This window comes from Stegostoma tigrinum, chromosome 38 (assembly GCF_030684315.1).
Source record: "Stegostoma tigrinum isolate sSteTig4 chromosome 38, sSteTig4.hap1, whole genome shotgun sequence".
Classification (NCBI taxonomy): domain Eukaryota; kingdom Metazoa; phylum Chordata; class Chondrichthyes; order Orectolobiformes; family Stegostomatidae; genus Stegostoma; species Stegostoma tigrinum.
The window spans coordinates 16096621-16115016 of NC_081391.1; the positions used below are offsets into that span (position 1 = coordinate 16096621).

The 18396-nt window shown below is 41.2% G+C and overlaps 1 protein-coding gene across 1 annotated transcript in view; it reads left to right on the forward strand.

Annotated features, from left to right (window-relative positions):
- Positions 1 to 17266, forward strand: part of LOC125447120 (oxysterols receptor LXR-beta-like) — a 36330-nt gene extending 19064 nt beyond the window's left edge. Inside the window, exons 8-11 of the mRNA XM_048521250.2 lie at positions 7109 to 7208; positions 9146 to 9259; positions 11784 to 11878; positions 13115 to 17266. Of these exons, the coding sequence (XP_048377207.1) occupies positions 7109 to 7208; positions 9146 to 9259; positions 11784 to 11878; positions 13115 to 13261 (456 nt within the window). The 3' untranslated portion in view covers positions 13262 to 17266. The remainder of the gene's footprint in view (positions 1 to 7108; positions 7209 to 9145; positions 9260 to 11783; positions 11879 to 13114) is intronic.
- Positions 17267 to 18396: the final 1130 nt, after the last annotated feature.

Sequence of the window (18396 nt, forward strand, 5' to 3'; positions counted from 1 at the left end):
AGTAAGAAAATTTTAGTCAAGGAATAATTTTTTTGGCAAAAATGTTAAACTAGTTAAGAATTGAAAGGTCTGTTGGTCAGTGAGGATGAATGCTCAACATTCCACTAATTGAGGCATGGCATGATATACAAGTTCAACAAGTGATAGTCTGTCTTCCCATAAATCCGTGGACCTCTGGACTTAAACTGACATAACTTATTTCCTCAACTGCTCTCAACAAACTGTCTTCTAAGAGAAACTATTATTGCATCTAACTACAGCCAGGTCTCCTCCAAAATGCTTGTAACTACATTTTTAGAAAGCTCATCCTAGGTTCCGCTGAGCCAATGGTGTGATGTCTTTTGCTCCTCCTGTTATAAAAATCTACAATATAAAGACACTTCCATTGACATCCAGGAAGCCGCCTAGCTTCAGTCATCTGCTATCTAACACATACTGGTTTGAAATCTTCATTGTGAAAGGAATTACCTAGTTAATTACAAACAACTGTTTCATTCAAATAGACCAAACTCACATGCCACTAGTTAAGAATCCAAAATAAACTATAAAAATATTATTAAAGTATTTATATACATAAAAAATCACACCTTTCATCACAAGCAGCTTTTCCAACATCTAACCCAAGTATATGCGCATGTGTCAACACAAAATGACAACTACTTCTAATTATAAGTATTTGGAATCCTTGACCAGGAGGAAGCACAATTCCGGCTTGCTCACAACAATCTATAATTAACTTGTAGTTTTGAGATTCACCTTCTGACCATTCTATTAGCCGATCGGTATTGCAGTCATGGTTTTTATTTACTCCTTACATTAGACTCACTGGAGCCCAAATCTGCAAAATATGTCTCTACTTTAACCTCTCTTCACTCCTGTGTATTTTTTTTAAACTAAAGTTACATCCCAGCATTGGGTACTTAAAGAGATGCTAACTTAAAGTCTTCCATAACAACATCCCAATAATGCATGCAAATTTTAGACTTTTCATCACTAAGCTTATGCACAATACAATTTGAGAACCTAAGTCTTGTTAACTACTTAAAATGCCAACAAAGTGATGTCTAACTGGGGGAAGAGGGGTGTAAAAATATTTTGAATAACCTGAACAACTACATGCTTTATTCTGGAATCATGATTGAGAGGCATGAATGAAAATATAGAACATAGAAAGAAGCAAAAGCTTTTTAGCCTCTTGAGCCTGCTTTACTATTCAATAAGTCCCTGACTAATTCGCATCTCAAATTCATTTTCCTGACATTGTTTCATATCTCTTCAGACCCTTATCCAATAAAAATCTGATGCAAAAGTACCAAAAATTTCTATTGACACCAAGCATCGGATTTATGTAAGAAATAGTAACAAGTGCAGGCCATTTGGCTTCTTGAAGCTGCTCTGTCATTCAGTGTCTTGCACTAGGGACTCTCAATCTCAAATTAAGTAACACAACTGTTTTGAACAGGCTCACAAGATTACCTTTTAAAATCAAGTAACTTTGTGGGATTGAAGCAATTTTCTAATAGGAGAAAAGTATCTACTTTCAGCAAGATAAGGCAGTTCCTCACTTTTGTGTTGAGCTGGGCTGGCTGGCTGAAACAAATGGCAGCTTGTGCATGTTGAAGTAGTGTTCATTCCACCTCCCTGTGTCTGCTTCAGTTGTCTGCCATACTGAAGACAGAAGATTCCTGGAAATTCTGTAGAAATTGTATAACATAATTTTTGCTGCAGTATTTCTCTCAGCTTCTGTAGCTATTCCACCAAAGTTTAGAGGATACCAGGGAAAATATTTAAATATCACTTTACGGAATGGATATTTATTCCAACTGTAGAAATGTGCAAGTACAATTGCTATTTTCATATGTATTTGAATAAATATACCATAAAGGTGTGTTTGCCATTCATGTCAGGTTCTCTTTTTTAAATTTGGGAGGAGACATGAACTACCCCACACTATAAACACATTTTCAGGATGTTGTTCCATGTTATTATCAGTATACTGCTTAATGCAACACAACAGTCAGTTGCCTGTAAACAAGCCACTACAAATAGCAGAAAAACGAATGGCCAGGTATCAGTTGTTTTGATAATACTGATTGACCTTTATTCAGGCCAAACTCCCATGTCCCTGTTAATAATTGAGTTCCAGATTTAATCAATATTTCGCTTTGAACAAAGTTTCTCATTCATAAAACTCAGTTAGGCATTGCAGAGAGGCTGGGTAAAAATTGCAGGTAATCTCTTGGGCTTGTTCTAATAGTTTTGTGTTTGTTTTAATTTGACATGGTAAGCCCCAGTCCAAGTCATCGCATAGACAGAGTTTTTAAATTCATTCGTGGCTGGCCAGCATTTATTGCCTGTCCCTGGTTGCCCTTGAGAAGGTGGTGGCTGCTCTCTTGAGCTGCTGCAGCCCACCTGCTCTTCGTTGACCACAATGCCTTTAGTGAGGGAATTGCAAGCATTTGACCCAGCAACTGTGAAGGAAGAGTGATATATTTCCAAATCAGGTTGTTGAGTGGCTTGGATGGGGAATTTGAAGAAGGTGGTGTTCCCATATACCTGCTACCCTTGACCTTCTGGATGGATATGGTCATGCGTTTGGAAAATGCGAAGGATCTTTGGTGAATTTCTGCAGTGCATCTTGCAGGTGATACACACTGCTGCTACTGAGTGTTGGTGATGGAGGGAGTGGATGCTTGAGACAAGTTAGATCAGGTGGACTGTGGCAGTTCAAGAAAGTGGATCTCCACCAAGGGCAATTAGGGATGGGGAATACATGCTGGCCAGTCACTGATACCCATGTCCCATGAGTGAATAAAACACAAAATACGTTGTAATACTAACATATTAATTAGAAGGATGTATAGGACATTTGACCCCGAGGTCTGCTTTACTATTTAATAAAGTCATGACTGATCTGATTGTGGCCTCCATTCCACTTCTCAACTTAAAATAATTATTTCCACTTTCCTGCTGCGTCCATTATGCTTGACTCCTTTAGTCAATCAAAAATTTGTCTAACTCAGTCTTGAATATATTCAAAAGTCCACTCTCCACTGCTCTCTGGGGAAGAAAATTCTAAACGTTGATGACACTCGAAGAAATTTCTCCTCATCTCCATCTTAAATAGGAGAACCCCCTATTTTTGAAGCCATTTCCTCTAGTTCTGGATTCCCACAATAATAAGGGAGTTAAAAATTATCTGACTCTTCCTTTAAAAGATGTTCAGTGTCTTTCCTAAAACCACTCGGAGAAAATTTCTCCTTGTCATTGTTTTAAGTGGGAATCTGAGTGTTTTGGCGAATAAACCTGTTAACTGTTCGCTCCACACTGCCCTCCAACCCCACCACACCCGGCACCTTCCCCTGCAACCGCTGGAAGTGCTACACTTGCCCCCACACCTCCTCCCTCACCTCTATCCCAGGCCCCAAGATGACTTTCCATATTAAGCAGAGGTTCACCTGCACATCTGCCCGTGTGATATACTGTATCCATTGTACCCGGTGTGGCCTCCTCTACATTGGGGAAACCAAGCAGAGGCTTGGGGACCGTTTTGCAGAACACCTCCGCTCAGTTCGCAACAAACTGCACCTCCCAGTCGCGAACCATTTCAACTCCCCCTCCCATTCTTTAGATGACATGTCCATCATGGGCCTCCTGCAGTGCCACAATGATGCCACCCGAAGGTTGCAGGAACAGCAACTCCTATTCCGCTTGGGAACCCTGCATCCCAATGGTATCAATGTGGACTTCACCAGCTTCAAAATCTCCCCTTCCCCCACCGCATCCCAAAACCAGCCCAGTTCGTCCCCTCCCCCCACTGCATCACACAACCAGCCCAGCTCTTCCCCTCCTCCCACTGCATCCCAAAGCCAGCCCAGCCTGTCTCTGCCTCCCTAACCTGTTCTTCCCCTCATCCATCCCTTCCTCCCACCCCAAGCCGCACCTCCATTCCCTACCTACTAACCTCATCCCACCTCCTTGACTTACCCATCTTCCCTGGACTGACCTATCTCCTCCCTACCCCCCCCACCTATACTCTCCTCTCCACCTATCTTCTTTTCTTTCCATCTTCGGTCCGCCTCCCCCTCTCTCCCTATTTATTCCAGAACCCTCACCCCATCCCCCTCTCTGAAGAAGGGTCCAGGCCCGAAACGTCAGCCTTCCTGATCCTGAGATGCTGCTTGGCCTGCTGTGTTCATCCAGCTCCACACCTTGTTATCTCTGAATAGTGGACTCTGTTTGGATGACGCAAACATTTTACCATCCAGTATAGCAATTTCCCTATAACATGAATTTTCTGTAGCATGATTTTCTATAGCGTGAGGCTGTCTGGTCTAGCCCGCCTCCTGTACAATAAAGAATTTTAGAGTTTAATGGGGGCTTGGTAGAGATGTGGAGAGGATGCTTCTCCTTGTGGGAATCAAGAACTAGAGGAAATGTCTTTAAAATAGGAGGTTCTCCCATTTGTAAGTTTGTTGCTGCTCTGGTTATTGTTGTATTTCCACTTTCATACTGTTTCGATTACCTTTGACTCCACTGTCGATCAAAACTTTGCCTAACTCCGGTCTTGAGTATATTCAGTGTTTTAAATTGAAGATTGTTAGACAAAAATTAGGCCCTTTAGAGACTGCCATAGTTTTGAGGGATTGGTGAGAAAATGAGTTGGATTCAGAGATGTTCAAATAATGAGTCTTGATCCTGACAGTGAGGATGCAGAGGTTCTTGGGTGCTGCAGCAAAGAAACCTGCTCCCTCCAAACTACTTCTCTGTGAAGGTTTCGCTCATTCCTCTTCATGAAAACGTATGGGTTCTGGTTCAACAATGCCATCCAGCAATTCCAAATACAATTCCAACCACACACTGTAAAGGAACTTTTCTAACCTCCCTTTCACTTTCTTGTTCCGATTGTGTACGCTCTCATTGCTGCCTCAGTGACCTTTGGAACGAATCTGTCACTATTTAACCGATAATAACCTTTCATAAACTTATGATCATTTATCAGGTCAGCGTTAACCTTAAGAGGTTCCTGTTTAAAAACCAGTTATCGAATCTCGTGTAAGGGACTTTAGAATGCATTTTCTTGCTCCCTAGAATGGGGTGCCCAAAATTATATGCAGAGTACCTCAATTGCAGCCTTTTATGAGCCTTTCCTTGAAGGTGAGAACATTAGCATCAGGAGCAGGCCATTCAGCCCATCTGTAAGTTTGTAGCTGCTCTGGTTGTTGTTGTATTTCCACTTTACTGCTGTGTCCATTACACTTGACTCCTTTTGTCAATCAACAATTTGTCTAACTCAGTCTTGAATATATTCAATAATCCAGCCTCCACTGCTGTCTGGGGAAGAGAATTTTAAACATTGATGACACTCTAAAAGAAGAAGTTTCTCCACATCTCCATCTTAATTTGGAGAACCCCCTATTTTTGAAGCCTAGTGCTGGCCTTTTAAACCCCGTACTTGTATGTTCCACCCCACTTCTCCCTTCCTTTCCATTTAGCATGTGGATCTTTTCACCTTCGTGTGTTTATCTGGCTTCTACTTATCACGTAAACATTGTTAATCACCGTCACTTCTTTGCATTTCTTTGGGTAAACAAGTTTCTAACTAAACTTCCTCTTAGATTTATCAGTGACTGTCTTGTATTTATGATATCTAGTCTTGAATAGCCTCAAGTGTAAACACTTTCTCTGCATCTACGCTACCCAAGTCTTTCCCCATAGCACGCCCTTTGCAGGGCTTATCTCATCCTGTGAACACTGGGCTTTCTTCAGTCGAACTGGTTGAGTTTTTTTGGTATGGTCATGTTGACTGACCCTAGTTTTTCTTATAATTTCCAGATTTTTAAAAACTGAATTTAAATGTTCATACTGACATGGGACTTTTTTAAAACAACTTGTTTATTTATTCATTGGCTTGCTAGTCCAGAAATATAACCACAATGTGTTTGAAACCCTTCAGAATTAAATATGGCTAGACATGTGCTTTGATTTATCTAGTTTGTTTTACACTCCAGTAAAGAATCATTGGAGATTGTTTACCCATTATGATCTTGCTGGCTGTCTGCAAACACACCTCAACTAATCTCACTGAATCACCCACCTTTTTCTTTTCAGGTGCATGTTACAGTCCCTTGGGAAAACTATGATTAAATCTTTCTGCAACACACATTCAGTCCAAATCCTAACCATTTGCTGTTTAAAACAATTTCTCCATGTCACCACTGATTCTCTTGCCATTCAACTTAAATCTCAAGCAGTTTTATTCTGTCTGTATTGATTTTTGTTTTAAAACTTCTGTATCAAGCCTCAAGCTGATCTAGTCCCTGAAAGCGAGTTTGCTGTCCTCCACCTACTTTAGATACCATAGCAAGATTCCGTTTCTCTTAAACGATTTATTTCGATGTGTAGTTCCTCCCAGTTAGTGATAAAGCAATTAGCATTGACCCTGAGACTGCACCCTTATTCTGGAGAATGACCATAACATTTATATCGACCCTTTGACAATCGTGGGGTGACGCTCACCGAGGGACTGAAGAGGTGAAATCACAAATCCAATATGTGAAACATGGTGGTCACTTTGTTCATGTGTAGACCCCAGATACATCTGTGGTCAGATAATCTGTTGTTTTACATATTGGTCAAGGGATAAATATCAGCCAGAACATGGGAAAGCTGGGGAGAACCCCCCCCCCACCTCACCTCTGCCCATAAACCTCCAGAGGACGTGGTGGATGTGGGTAGTTAGAATATTTAAAAGACATTTGGTTAAGTGCAGGCAGTTGAGACTAATTTAGGATTATAGTCTGGTTGAACTGAAGGGTCTGTTCCCATGCAGTATGTCTCTGTGACTATGACTCTATGACACTTCTGACAATGCTGCAAACTCTCAGTGCTGCACAGGGGTTGTTAGCCTATAGATCATGAGCTCCAAATCAGTTTTAATATGAATCATGCACTTTGATCAGTTGTGTTGGTTGTCTCTGTGGCTTGGGGGCACTTGAGGTGAGGCAAAGGTGAAGCAGTTGCCATCGTTTGCAACTTTGTGGCCTTGACATTCTGAAGCAAAAGTCTAACTCACAGCATTTTTTATTCTCCTGTATTATTTTTGCAGATTATGTTGCTGGAGACAGCACGGCGATATAACCATGAGACAGAATGCATCACTTTCCTCAAAGATTTCACATACAGCAAAGATGACTTTGCACGGGCTGGTCAGTGAAGCTATGTTTCTGATACGTGTCATAAAAGCAAAATACTACAGAGGCTGGAGATTTTAACTAAAAAAAACACTACTGGGGAAACTCGGCATGTCTGGCAGCATCTGTGGAGTAAGACAGTTAAGAGTTCAAGTCCAGTATTCTCCTTCAAAATGGAATCATGCTGGACTCAAAACATTAACCCTGATTCTCAGATGATGCTAGACCAGCTGAGTTTCTCCAGCACACTCTCATTATTTCTGATTCCTCTCCTGGTTCCTGCCACTGTCTATTTTCTTGCCAATTTTTAGTTGATGGTGCCCACTTGTCTTCTCAGAGGAGCTAAATCAGAGCTCTCTAGACACAAAGACCCTCTAGTGCTTAAATTGAGCAGCATTCTTCAGCACCTGTGACCCTATTCGACCTCAGCAGTCGTCACACCTTATTTCCATTCCAGTATTCTTTGGGTCGTACTTGGGGTCCCCTCCACCCACACCTTTCTCACCCCCAACTCCCTAACCTTGACCATTCACTGTTCCAGGCAGAGACTTCGATCCGGAATTGTGTCAGAGGCTTTCTGATGTGAATGGCTGATTAACAGCCCCTTTGGAGTTGCTACTAAGTTGGCCACTTGGGGGAGCCAGTTGTTTAAAATTGAATGTAGAGACAGATGTAGCATACTGTGAAAAGAAATGATTGGTGGTGAGAATTGTTGCTGCCAGAAAAGATTCCTTCTTTCTATCTTTCAATTCATACCTGACCCCCTTTCTACAGTTGAGGTTCCAGTGGAGGAGCAGAGCACACTATCTTTTTGTCTCATTATTTGGTGTTATGTGGTTTGAGGACTGTGGCTATATCCCCTGCCACACATTACACCACTAATAACCACTTTTCAGTGTTACTGTTTATTTAGTCTTGTAGATTGTGGTTCTATTTCCCACAGCCCTTGATTGAAGCGGCCAGTGATGGATGGTTTATGCTGAGGGCTCATGCCCAGAGCAGCTCAATTGAGAATGTCAGACATGAATTCATGTCTGCTGTCAGAACCGGAATGAAAACTGCAGTGCATCATGCTAGCCTAACTTTGAACCCAGTTTCAATCTGCTAAAAATTAAGTCTGTACTTGCTGCTTTTGTTTTATTCATTCAAAGGTTGAGGACTTCACTGATAGGCCAGCATTTATTGCCCATCCCTAATTGCCCAGACTGCTGTTAGGAAATGACCACCTTTTTATGGGTCTGGAGTCACATGTAAGCCAGACCAGTTCAGGATGGTAGTTTTCTGACCTAAAGGACGTTAGTGAACCGGATGGGTTTTTCCGACAATCGATTCATGGTCATAATTAGACTCTTAATTCTAGATTTTCATCGATGAGAAATTCCACTATCTGCCATGTCAGGATCCAAACCCAGGCTCCCAGAACATTACCCGTGTCTCTGGATTAATAGTCCAGCTATAATACCACAAGGCTGTTGTCTCCCACTACTTGGTGGCTATTTTTTTTTTAAACAGTGCAATTCAACCCAAATGGTAGTGATAATGTTACTGAATTGGTAATTCTAAGGCAAAAGAAAAATCCCAAAAGGTTTGGAGACAGTGAGCAATTCTTGCAGCAACTGTGAATAGAGAAACAGAGTTAACGTTTGGAGTCCAGTAAGATTTTTGCTTTGAAGTCTCATTCCCTTTTGAAAGGGGCCTATTATCTGAGAAAGAAGAATATGCAAGGTTGCAGGAGAAAAGCACAAAAAGGATTGCTCATTCAAAGAGCTATCACGGACAGGATGGAACAAATGGCCTCCTACGCTGTAAGAACTCTGTCACCCCTGTACTTAACTCTTCATCTGTCACCAGCTTGTCAGTTATTAATGGCACAAAGTTCTAGAGTTCGAGCAAGTGGACATTCTCATGTTATCTTTAATGTGTTCCTGTCTGTCTCATTCTCTCTGACTTAGGGTTGCAGGTTGAATTCATAAACCCAATCTTTGAGTTTTCGAAAGGTATGAGGAAGCTGCAATTAGATGACGCCGAGTATGCCCTGCTCATAGCCATCAACATCTTCTCAGCAGGTTTCTCTTCATTTTATTTTTATTTATAAAATAAATTATCCTGTGCTCAGCATGGATATGCAGGATGAAATGTTATTCATTTCAAGGCAGCCAGCATCAACGTCAAATACTTCAAATCACTTGATGTGCAACTGAATGTTAAGTGGATGTGTCCACTGACTGGACACTTTAGACCAGGGCTCGTGGTCTCATGTTAAGGGGTCAGCCACCTTAGGGACTGAGGTGAGGGGAAATGTCTTCACTCTAGAGTTTAGTATCTCTGGCCTTCATGATGCACGGTTTTACCTGCTAAATAATTGTGTATATTTGAGACAGAGATTGAAAGGTTTTTCTGAATTGACGGAACCAGGGGACAAAGGTAAAATGGGAGTTGAAGTTGTGGGTCAGCCGTGATCTTATTGGGGCTGAATGGAGGGTTTGAGTTGTAAGGAGAGGCTGAACAGGCTGGGTCCTGTTTTCTCATTGGAACATGGGTGTTGAGGGGTGACCTTTATAGAAGTTTATAAAATCAGTAGATGTTTAGATAAGGTGAATGGCAGTTGTCTTTTCCTGAGGGTGGGGGATTTCAAGATGAGGGGACATATCTTTAAGGTGAGAGGAGAAAGATTTTCAAAACATGAGGAGCAGTTTTTGTTTTACACACAGTGGCTCATGTGTGGAATGAACTTCCAGCGGAAGTGGTAGGTGCGGGTACAATTACAACATTTAAAAGACATTTCGATAAATACACGAATAAGAAATGTTTGGAGGGATATGAGCCAAGCGTGGGCAGGTGGGACTAGTCTGGTTTGGGTTTATGGTTGGCATGACTGTTTGGACTGAAGGGGTTTTTCAGTGCTGTATGAATGGTTTACTGCTTGTGTTATATTCTAATTAAAACTTCCTGTAATCTGCTTGAGTTTGTTCATCGGGCCCAGCCTCCTCTCTACACCAGTGTGACAATTTATCTCCTCCCACATGGACTAATTTTCAGCATGACTGCCAATGTTGTGCATAGCCAGTGACTTTACTGCAATTAGGAAAACAAATGTCAAGTTGGCTTTCGTTGAAAAGAGATTTGAGTGCATGGATAAAGTTTTATTGCTATAGCTGTGCAGGGCTTGGGTGAGGCCACACCCTAGAAAATTGTGTCCTGATTTAGTTTCTGTTTTGAAGAAATGAAACACGTGCTGTGGAGCCCGCAACAACAAAGGTTCATTAGATTGTTCCTGAGGTTGAGAGAATTGCCCTCTGATGAGAGACTCAATAAATTGGGTCCATATTCCCCAGAGATTATCAGAATAAAAGGTGATCTCATTGAAACATACAAGATACTGTAGAGGCTTGACAGGTTAGACACTGAGAATTATTTCCTCTGGCTGAGGAATCAAGGACATGATCTTAAGTAACGGTTAATCATTTAATACTGAGATGAAGAGGAATTTCTTCACTCATAGCATTGTCTTTGTTTTTGGACTTCTTTGTCTAGAGAGTTACATGTATACACGGTATTAGTAAAGAGCAGGAGTAGGCCATTCAACCCCTTGGGTTTGCTCCACCATTCAGTAAGATCTGATCTGATTGGAAGTTACAATCTAAATTTCCACCTACATTGATCACCCCTTTGCATACCAAGAATCTATCTTGACCTTGAAAATATTCAAGGGATCTTCTTCTATAATCTTTCCAGGGAGAATAATCCAAAGATTTGGATGTGGGCAAAGTTACAATATTTAAAAGATGCTTCGATTAGCACATGAATGGGAAAGGTTTGGAGAGAGATGGGCCAGGAGCAGGCAGGTGGGACTAGCCTAATTTGGGATTATGTTCAGCATTGACTGGTTGGACCAAAGGATTGCTTCTGTGCTGTATGACTCAATGACTGCAAGACTCATGACCCTTTGAAAGAAGAAAATTTGCCAAGTCTTTGTCGTTAATAGCCTTTAATATGCTTAATCTGTTTTAAACAGTTCTAAATTCTCCCATAAGAGGGAGACATCCTTTCTACATCTCCCCTGTCAAAAGTCGTTGGGATCTTGTATGTTTTAATCATGTCACCTTGCTCTTCTAAGCTCCAGTGGATACAAGTCTAGCCTATCCAACCTTTCCTTAGGAAAAAAACACTCTCATTCCAGGTACTAGTCTTGAGTGTTTCTCTGAATTGCCTCCAATGTATTTCCCTGTCCTTAAATAGGTCGCTGATAGTCCATCATAGAAAATATTGTAGGCTGGGTTAGACAGGTGTTTGGCCTTTCACCAAGAATCAAGGGATATGGAAATCAGGAGGGAAAGTGAAGTTCACTCCCAATCCTGCCATGATCATGTTGACTAGGCAGCAGGTTCAATGGGCCAAATGGTCTACTTCTCCTGTTTCTTTAGCTGGAGGAAGTGACTTCACTTCTCATAAGGCCTAGATCTTAAAACGTGAGAAACTCGCACCTTTCCTAGTCGTGAGCAATCCCAACTTCTCCCTACTTTCTACAAATGCTATATAGCATCCACATTTGTTTTCTTGCAAATGACTTTGGGATTTTTGACTTTGTAGACCGACCTAATGTTCAAGACCACGCGTTAGTGGAGAGGCTCCAGCAGCCATATGTGGAAGCACTTCATTCGTACTTGCGCATCAAGAGACCAAAGGTAGGCTCAACAACACAGAAAGGAGCAGGGCCTGCACTTGTGTGACAACTCTCTCAACCTTGGGCTGTCCCAAAATTCTTTACAGCATAAGCAGAAATTTAGAAATATAATCACTGCTGTGACAGAGGACACCAGAGTTCATGCAGCAAGATCCCACGACTGTCAATAAGATAATGTTGTTTCAGGGATAAGGACACCAGGGAGGATTTCCTCACTCTTCAGAGAGAGAGAGAGAGAGAGAGAGCTGTGTGCTTATTTTGTGGAACCTCGGTTATCTCTGACAGTCTACCCCTCCCTGGGTACTGCATTGAAGTATCAGCCTTGATTTGTATTCCCCAGTCTCTGCAGATGGACTTCTCACTCAGTGACAAGAATACAGCTTTGAGTTAGGGTTGACACAATAATGGTTCCAATCCTGAGTGTACTAGATGCTGATTCTTGGTGCTTGGATTAAGAAACTATCCTATTTCCACTGCAAGTATTCCCCATCAAAATTAGAGAGGGGCTGAATGATTTTAAAATAAAAAGTAACTTATTGTTGAAAACATTTGAATAGTATCTTCAACATTATACATGATTTTGTTGGTGTAGGCAGAGGGACTGTTTCCATAAGCAGGAGAGTCAATAGCAAAAGAGACAGATCTGCGAAAATTATTAGAAAAAAGAATCCAGGTACATGACAACAGGTTATTTACATAACGAATTATTACGATCTAGAACGTGCTGACTGCAAACGCAATAGAGGCAGATTAACAATAATAATAATGTTCAAGAGGTAATTGGATAGATAATTAAAAAGGAAATGACTTGCAGACCTACAGAGAAATAAGAATAATTAGATTGCTGTGACAAAGAGACAGCATAGGTATGATAGACTGATGACCTGTGTTGTGACCATCTATAAATTTTTAACACCGTAGAGAAAAAAAAAAGTTCGCACTGGCAGGAGAGATGGTAATAAGTGATCAAAGTTTTTATGTTAATTAACAGAAAAAGCAAAATGGGGATGTTTTGCACGGTGAATTGTTCTGATTTTGAATATGATGCCATAAAGAGAAGTAGAAGCAAATTCAATTGTTACATTCAAAAGGGAATTGGATGTGTAATGTTAACCAAAAAATTGGTTGAGCCACAGGGACAAAGTAGGAGAAAAGGGCTAATTGGATTTCAGTGAGATGTGCAGCCTCTTTACATGCTGGAGAAATTCAGTAAGTGCTGTTTCTTTCCGTGTTGCAGGACCACCTGATGTTTCCTCGTATGCTGATGAAGCTGGTCAGTCTCCGGACCCTGAGCAGTGTCCATTCAGAACAGGTCTTTGCCCTCAGGCTTCAGGACAAGAAGCTGCCACCCCTGCTCTCTGAAATATGGGACGTTCACGAGTGAACGAGCGAAAAGCCGTAAGCAGGAGAGGAGCGGGGTGGTGTTCACATTTTTTTTACAAAAGAAAACTGAAAGAGCATGTAGGAGAAAAAAATCTGTCTCATTTTTTTAAAAACGAAGACTCAAAGGAAACAATGATACAAGAGGTTCTGACCAATGTATGTGAGAGGGAGGATTTTAAAAAAAAAAGAGACAAACATTAAACTTTTTTGTGGATGTGGGACTTGGATGTCCGGATGTTGAAGAGACATCCATCACTGCACTTACTGGACTCAGAGACTTGAGTCTCCACTTGTTCTTAATGCAGTGGTACTGTTGCCACTGCTCACCTTATCTCCTTTGTTCTTTGTTTAACATCCATTGTTTACCAACCCCAAAAAAATTTTAACGTGATTTCTTTTGCTCAATAATATATGAAGTTTAATTATTTTTTTTATTGAGCGCATTTTCAGAAAGATAGATCAAATTCAATCTGGTATTGGAAAGCAGTTGTTGCAAAGACTATATTTGTGTGCATGTGTGTTTTCATGAGAGTTTTAGTCATGTTCCAAATGAAGGGAGTTGGGTGTTGATGCCAAATAGGCAATGTTACGCAGAGAGAAAAAAAAGTTTAATTTTTTTAACAAACATAAGCACTACACCCCATTGCTTGTTTCCTTGATCTCTGAAGCAATTAATTGTTGGTCATTGCTATGACTAATTGCAGTTTCTGATAATTATCTTGTAATTCTGTTAACTATTGGATTTGTGATTGGGAAGGCATCAAAGTTCTTTTTTTCGAAGGGATCATAGTATTCAGGGATCGATTGATATAAGTTGCACAGATGGGTTTCTTCCCACATGTAATGTTTGAACGACGACGAGGTTTTCAAATCTTTCATTCATAGGATGTGGATGCTGCAGCAAGGTCAGCATTTGTTGCCCATTCTTAGTTGCCCTTTAGGAAGATGATGGTGAGCTGCCTCCTTCACTATAACCGAGCAGCCAACTGAATCATTGCAGAGTTAAGACTCAATCACCTTTTTGTGTGGCACTGGTGTCTTGGTAGGCTGGTTAGTGAAGGACACCAGATTTCCACTCCTCAATTGAGTCAGTCAGTGACTGAGTGAGGAGAGAAGCTGGTTGAATTCTGCCAGCCAGTCTTAGAGAGGGGAGGAGATTGCCTTTGAACATCACTGATGGCCTTAGTTGAAACATGGGTTGTTTTCCTTCCTGTATTGAATGCACTAGTCTCTTTGTCTCTTTTTATCTCATTCTACATATGTCTGTCCAGTATCTCCCACTCTAGCCACATGTGCATCCTCTCGTGCTCTGCACTTTATCTCTGACAGGCTTTTTAGAATGTGTATTTTATTCATTATATGTCTGTCTCATTTTCTTTCTGTGTATTGTTAGTGTGTGTGTGTGTATATATATGTATATCTTTATAACTTCATCGCATAGTCGTGGACATCAAATACGATTCACAAGTATCAATCTGATTTTGATATCCAATTTCTTGATGTTCATATGTGTGTGTAAGAGGGCAAAAAAGCAGCTGGAACGCAAAAGGTGAACAAAAAGGACGTTTTGTACAAAAAAGGGAAAATTGAAAAAAAAAAGTAGAAATATATGCAAGGACAAAAGTATGAGCCCCAAAGCCAAAATGAATTTGATTTAGATATTCGATTACGGGTGGACTGTTTGAAGCAGCTGTGTTACACGTTCTTGCTTTGAAGCCTATGAAAGCAGTCCTACCTCTGTAGCTCACTTTTTTTTCAAGCGTGGTGAGATGCTGCACCTTCAGCAGTCGCCGGACAGTCAGTTGAATCACTCCACTAACCGGTACCTGTGCCCAAAAGAGTTGTGCAAGCAAAAAACAAAAACTGTCTTGTGCTGATTGTTGACCCATCCCATTTCCTTTCAATATTTGCACATGCAGACCCTACTGAGAGATGCCTCCATCACTTTGTTCGTTATATATTACATGGGGTTCCACTCCCCTGGGTGTCTAAACTCATAAATGGAGCTAAGGTACAGATCAGGAGCTGAATGGCGTCCTCCTGTCTCTTCCGCTCTCAATTCCTCCATTTTTGAAGGCAATGAGATATGCTTCTGGCAGTCAGACTTTGAGGGTTCTGGGCACTATCTGGTCTCCTTGCTAAATGACCTTGCATGATATTCCCAAATGATGTTTTTCATCTTTCAACGGGTGGAGCTCAAATCACATTCCTGACCAACACTTGCATGTTCCAGTGCAAAGTGGAGATTTATTCCTTAACTGTCCGGTCAGAGAGCCCTGAGATTCATTTTAGTGACTCCAACTCAAGCTCAGGTACCTGCAACATAGGCTGGGAGTCAAACCCCTTGCCACTGGGCTTCTATCCTTAACTCCAATGCCTCTAAATCCCACATTGCTTGAATGTCTGTGTCCACCTGCACTGCCAAAGGCTGTACTTAACAGCACTGAAACAGTTTTTGCAGCTCCAGGACTATCTGCTTTTATTTCAGATTTCTAGCATCTGTAGTACTTTTGCTTCAGTTTTCACAGCTCAGTTACGTATTGATTTGTTCTGAGGAACTTAGGGGTCCAATTAATTTCCACACTGAAGTAATTGTATTTCAGACTTTTTCAAAATTAATCGTATTTTGATTAATGAGAGTTTTGGGGTCAGTTCAGCAATGTTGGGCCTAAGAGAGCAGGCAGGCTTACCTGCTCCTAGACCTTTCACAACATTAGACTTGTAAATAGATCAGTTGCCCCACCAGTGAATGGAAAAAACTTATGATCTGGGAAAGCACTTTAGAATGAATAAAAGCATCGTGAAGTTTTAACCCTTGCTTTTTCTTACTCCCTTGACATTTCTGGTACCTTTTTACTTTTAGTCTTGTATGGAATTCTTGCATCACACACCTCTAATGCACAAAAATTACCATTCAGATCTTTTGTACTGTTGAGGGCTTTCTCCCCTGGAGATTTTCTTAAGCATGCTCTTTGTTTTGAACCCTTGTAATTAGGAAAAGTGCCACGTTGGTGTCACATCCACTGGAAAGCTTGCATCTCATTTGCACAGTCTTGTTAATTGTTTGCACATGGGCTCGCAGCTTAAACTCCCAGCCTGAGGGCTCTTGTGGTGTAGTGGTAGCGTCCCTACCTCTGAGTTGGAAGATCTGGGTTCAAGCCTCACTTCCGAACAGGTTGATTAAAAATAATTTTTAAAAACTCCTGCCCTTGATTTCTTCTCCATTTAATCTCTTACTGACCAATGAATTGACCGGAGTTTGAGAGAATTTTGTGTTTGCCCCATCTGCAGTTTGTTTGAACATTTTCTGTTGGTGTTCCTGTGTTTTAGATCTGAGAAAGGATGAAGATGGTGGAGAAACAGCTGAAATTTTACGTTGTGCTTCTTTTCATTACCTGTGTATGCATTGAACTGAAGCACACTGCTATGTGCTGCATGAGGATTGGAGCGAACACTCCCTACCTTTGTACATCTGCGCTATCGGAATTGTAATCCCAAAAGCAGGGACGTTATTGCACAGGATATTTTTTTAAAAAGCTTATTTTTTTGAGACCGGAACCTCTGCACTTGCAACTTGAAAGCCACAGTGCCAATGCTGAGTAGTCACAGGTAAATTTGCAGAGGGCAGATGACAGTGTTGTAAAGCTTCTCCTACTGTGTTCCTCAACAATGCACCTCAGCCATGATTTGAAAGGGACCCTAACCATAACCCTAACCCTTGCCTAAATGTCCATAGTGTTTTTAATGTAACTAAAATAAATATTCTCCTTGATCCCACTGCATACTCTGTATTCCTTGATAATCAAGCCCAGTGACAATTTATATTGGAAATCTGGCACTTCTGCACTCTCCCCGTTTCTCCCAAAATAATCCAGATTTGTCCTGTGATGTGTTGACATTGCCCAGACAAATTTTCCTTCCAAGTGGTGTAGTGCCCAAAAAGAAGGGAATTCCGTTCAGCTACAGCAGAGAAGCCAGTTTGAATTAGCTCCCACTGCCTCTACATTCACCTAGGAGTTACCCAACATAGATATTTTAACTTGGGGTGCAGAAATTAAAATCTCAAATTATCTGGGAAAATTGGATTCAGGAAGGATATGAATCCAATGCTGAGTAGTCACAGGTAAATTTGCAGAGAGCAGATGACAGTGTTGTAAATCTTCTCCTACTGTGTTCCTCAACAATGCACCTCAAAGGTTAACTACAAAGGTCAAGGATGTTTGGAGCTCCTGTAGCATCCAGAACCTATCAAAGGAAGGCTGAAGTGGTTTTTCCACACACTCTGTCCATAAAACAGAGTGAGCAGGGATGCTAGGTGTGGGGTGGAATATAAGCAGAAGGAGTGTGACTTGTGTCATAACCATGAATGACTCCCTAGGCTTTGGACCTCTGATTCTTTCACAACTTCACTCAAAGGCAGTGACTCTCACTTGGGCATGGTATTGTGGGTGTTGGTTGCTTGGTATCTGACCCAAGTTATCATTCTTCTCATGCTTTCAGCTAAGTCTGTATGATGCTGTACCACCTGAAGTAACACTTTTCAGTGCCTTGAATTCATTTTAATCCTTTGGATTTGAGTTTTATTTCCAGGTTTGCAGTTATTCTCCTACTGGGCATATAAGTGAGAGCTCTGTCAAAGGGCCTCTGCCAACATTACTTCGAAGCTAACCATACATTTTGTACGTTTCTCCCTTTGCTGTACCTCAAGAACTCATTGGGAATCATTTCAGTCGATGGGCATCGGTATAAAATGGGATGATACAGAGGATTCATATCCTTCCTGAATCCAATTTTCCCAGATAATTTGAGATTTTAATTTCTGCACCCCAAGTTAAAATATCTATGTTGGGTAACTCCTAGGTGAATGTAGAGGCAGTGGGAGCTAATTCAAACTGGCTTCTCTGCTGTAGCTCAAAGAAGTAGCCCCTTTTCGTGTGAGTCTGGACAGGGTGCGCTGGCAATTTGAGTTCTATATCATGCACAATGTAAATTTTAAAAGGCTTAAGGGAGATATTCACCATGTGAGGTATTGGCGTCACTGTGCTAATTAATTGCCGAGCAATGCATTGTCCTAATCTATTAGAGTTCAGTAACGCTAATAAAATTCAGCCCGATGCAATGTGGGGAGTGGGCATT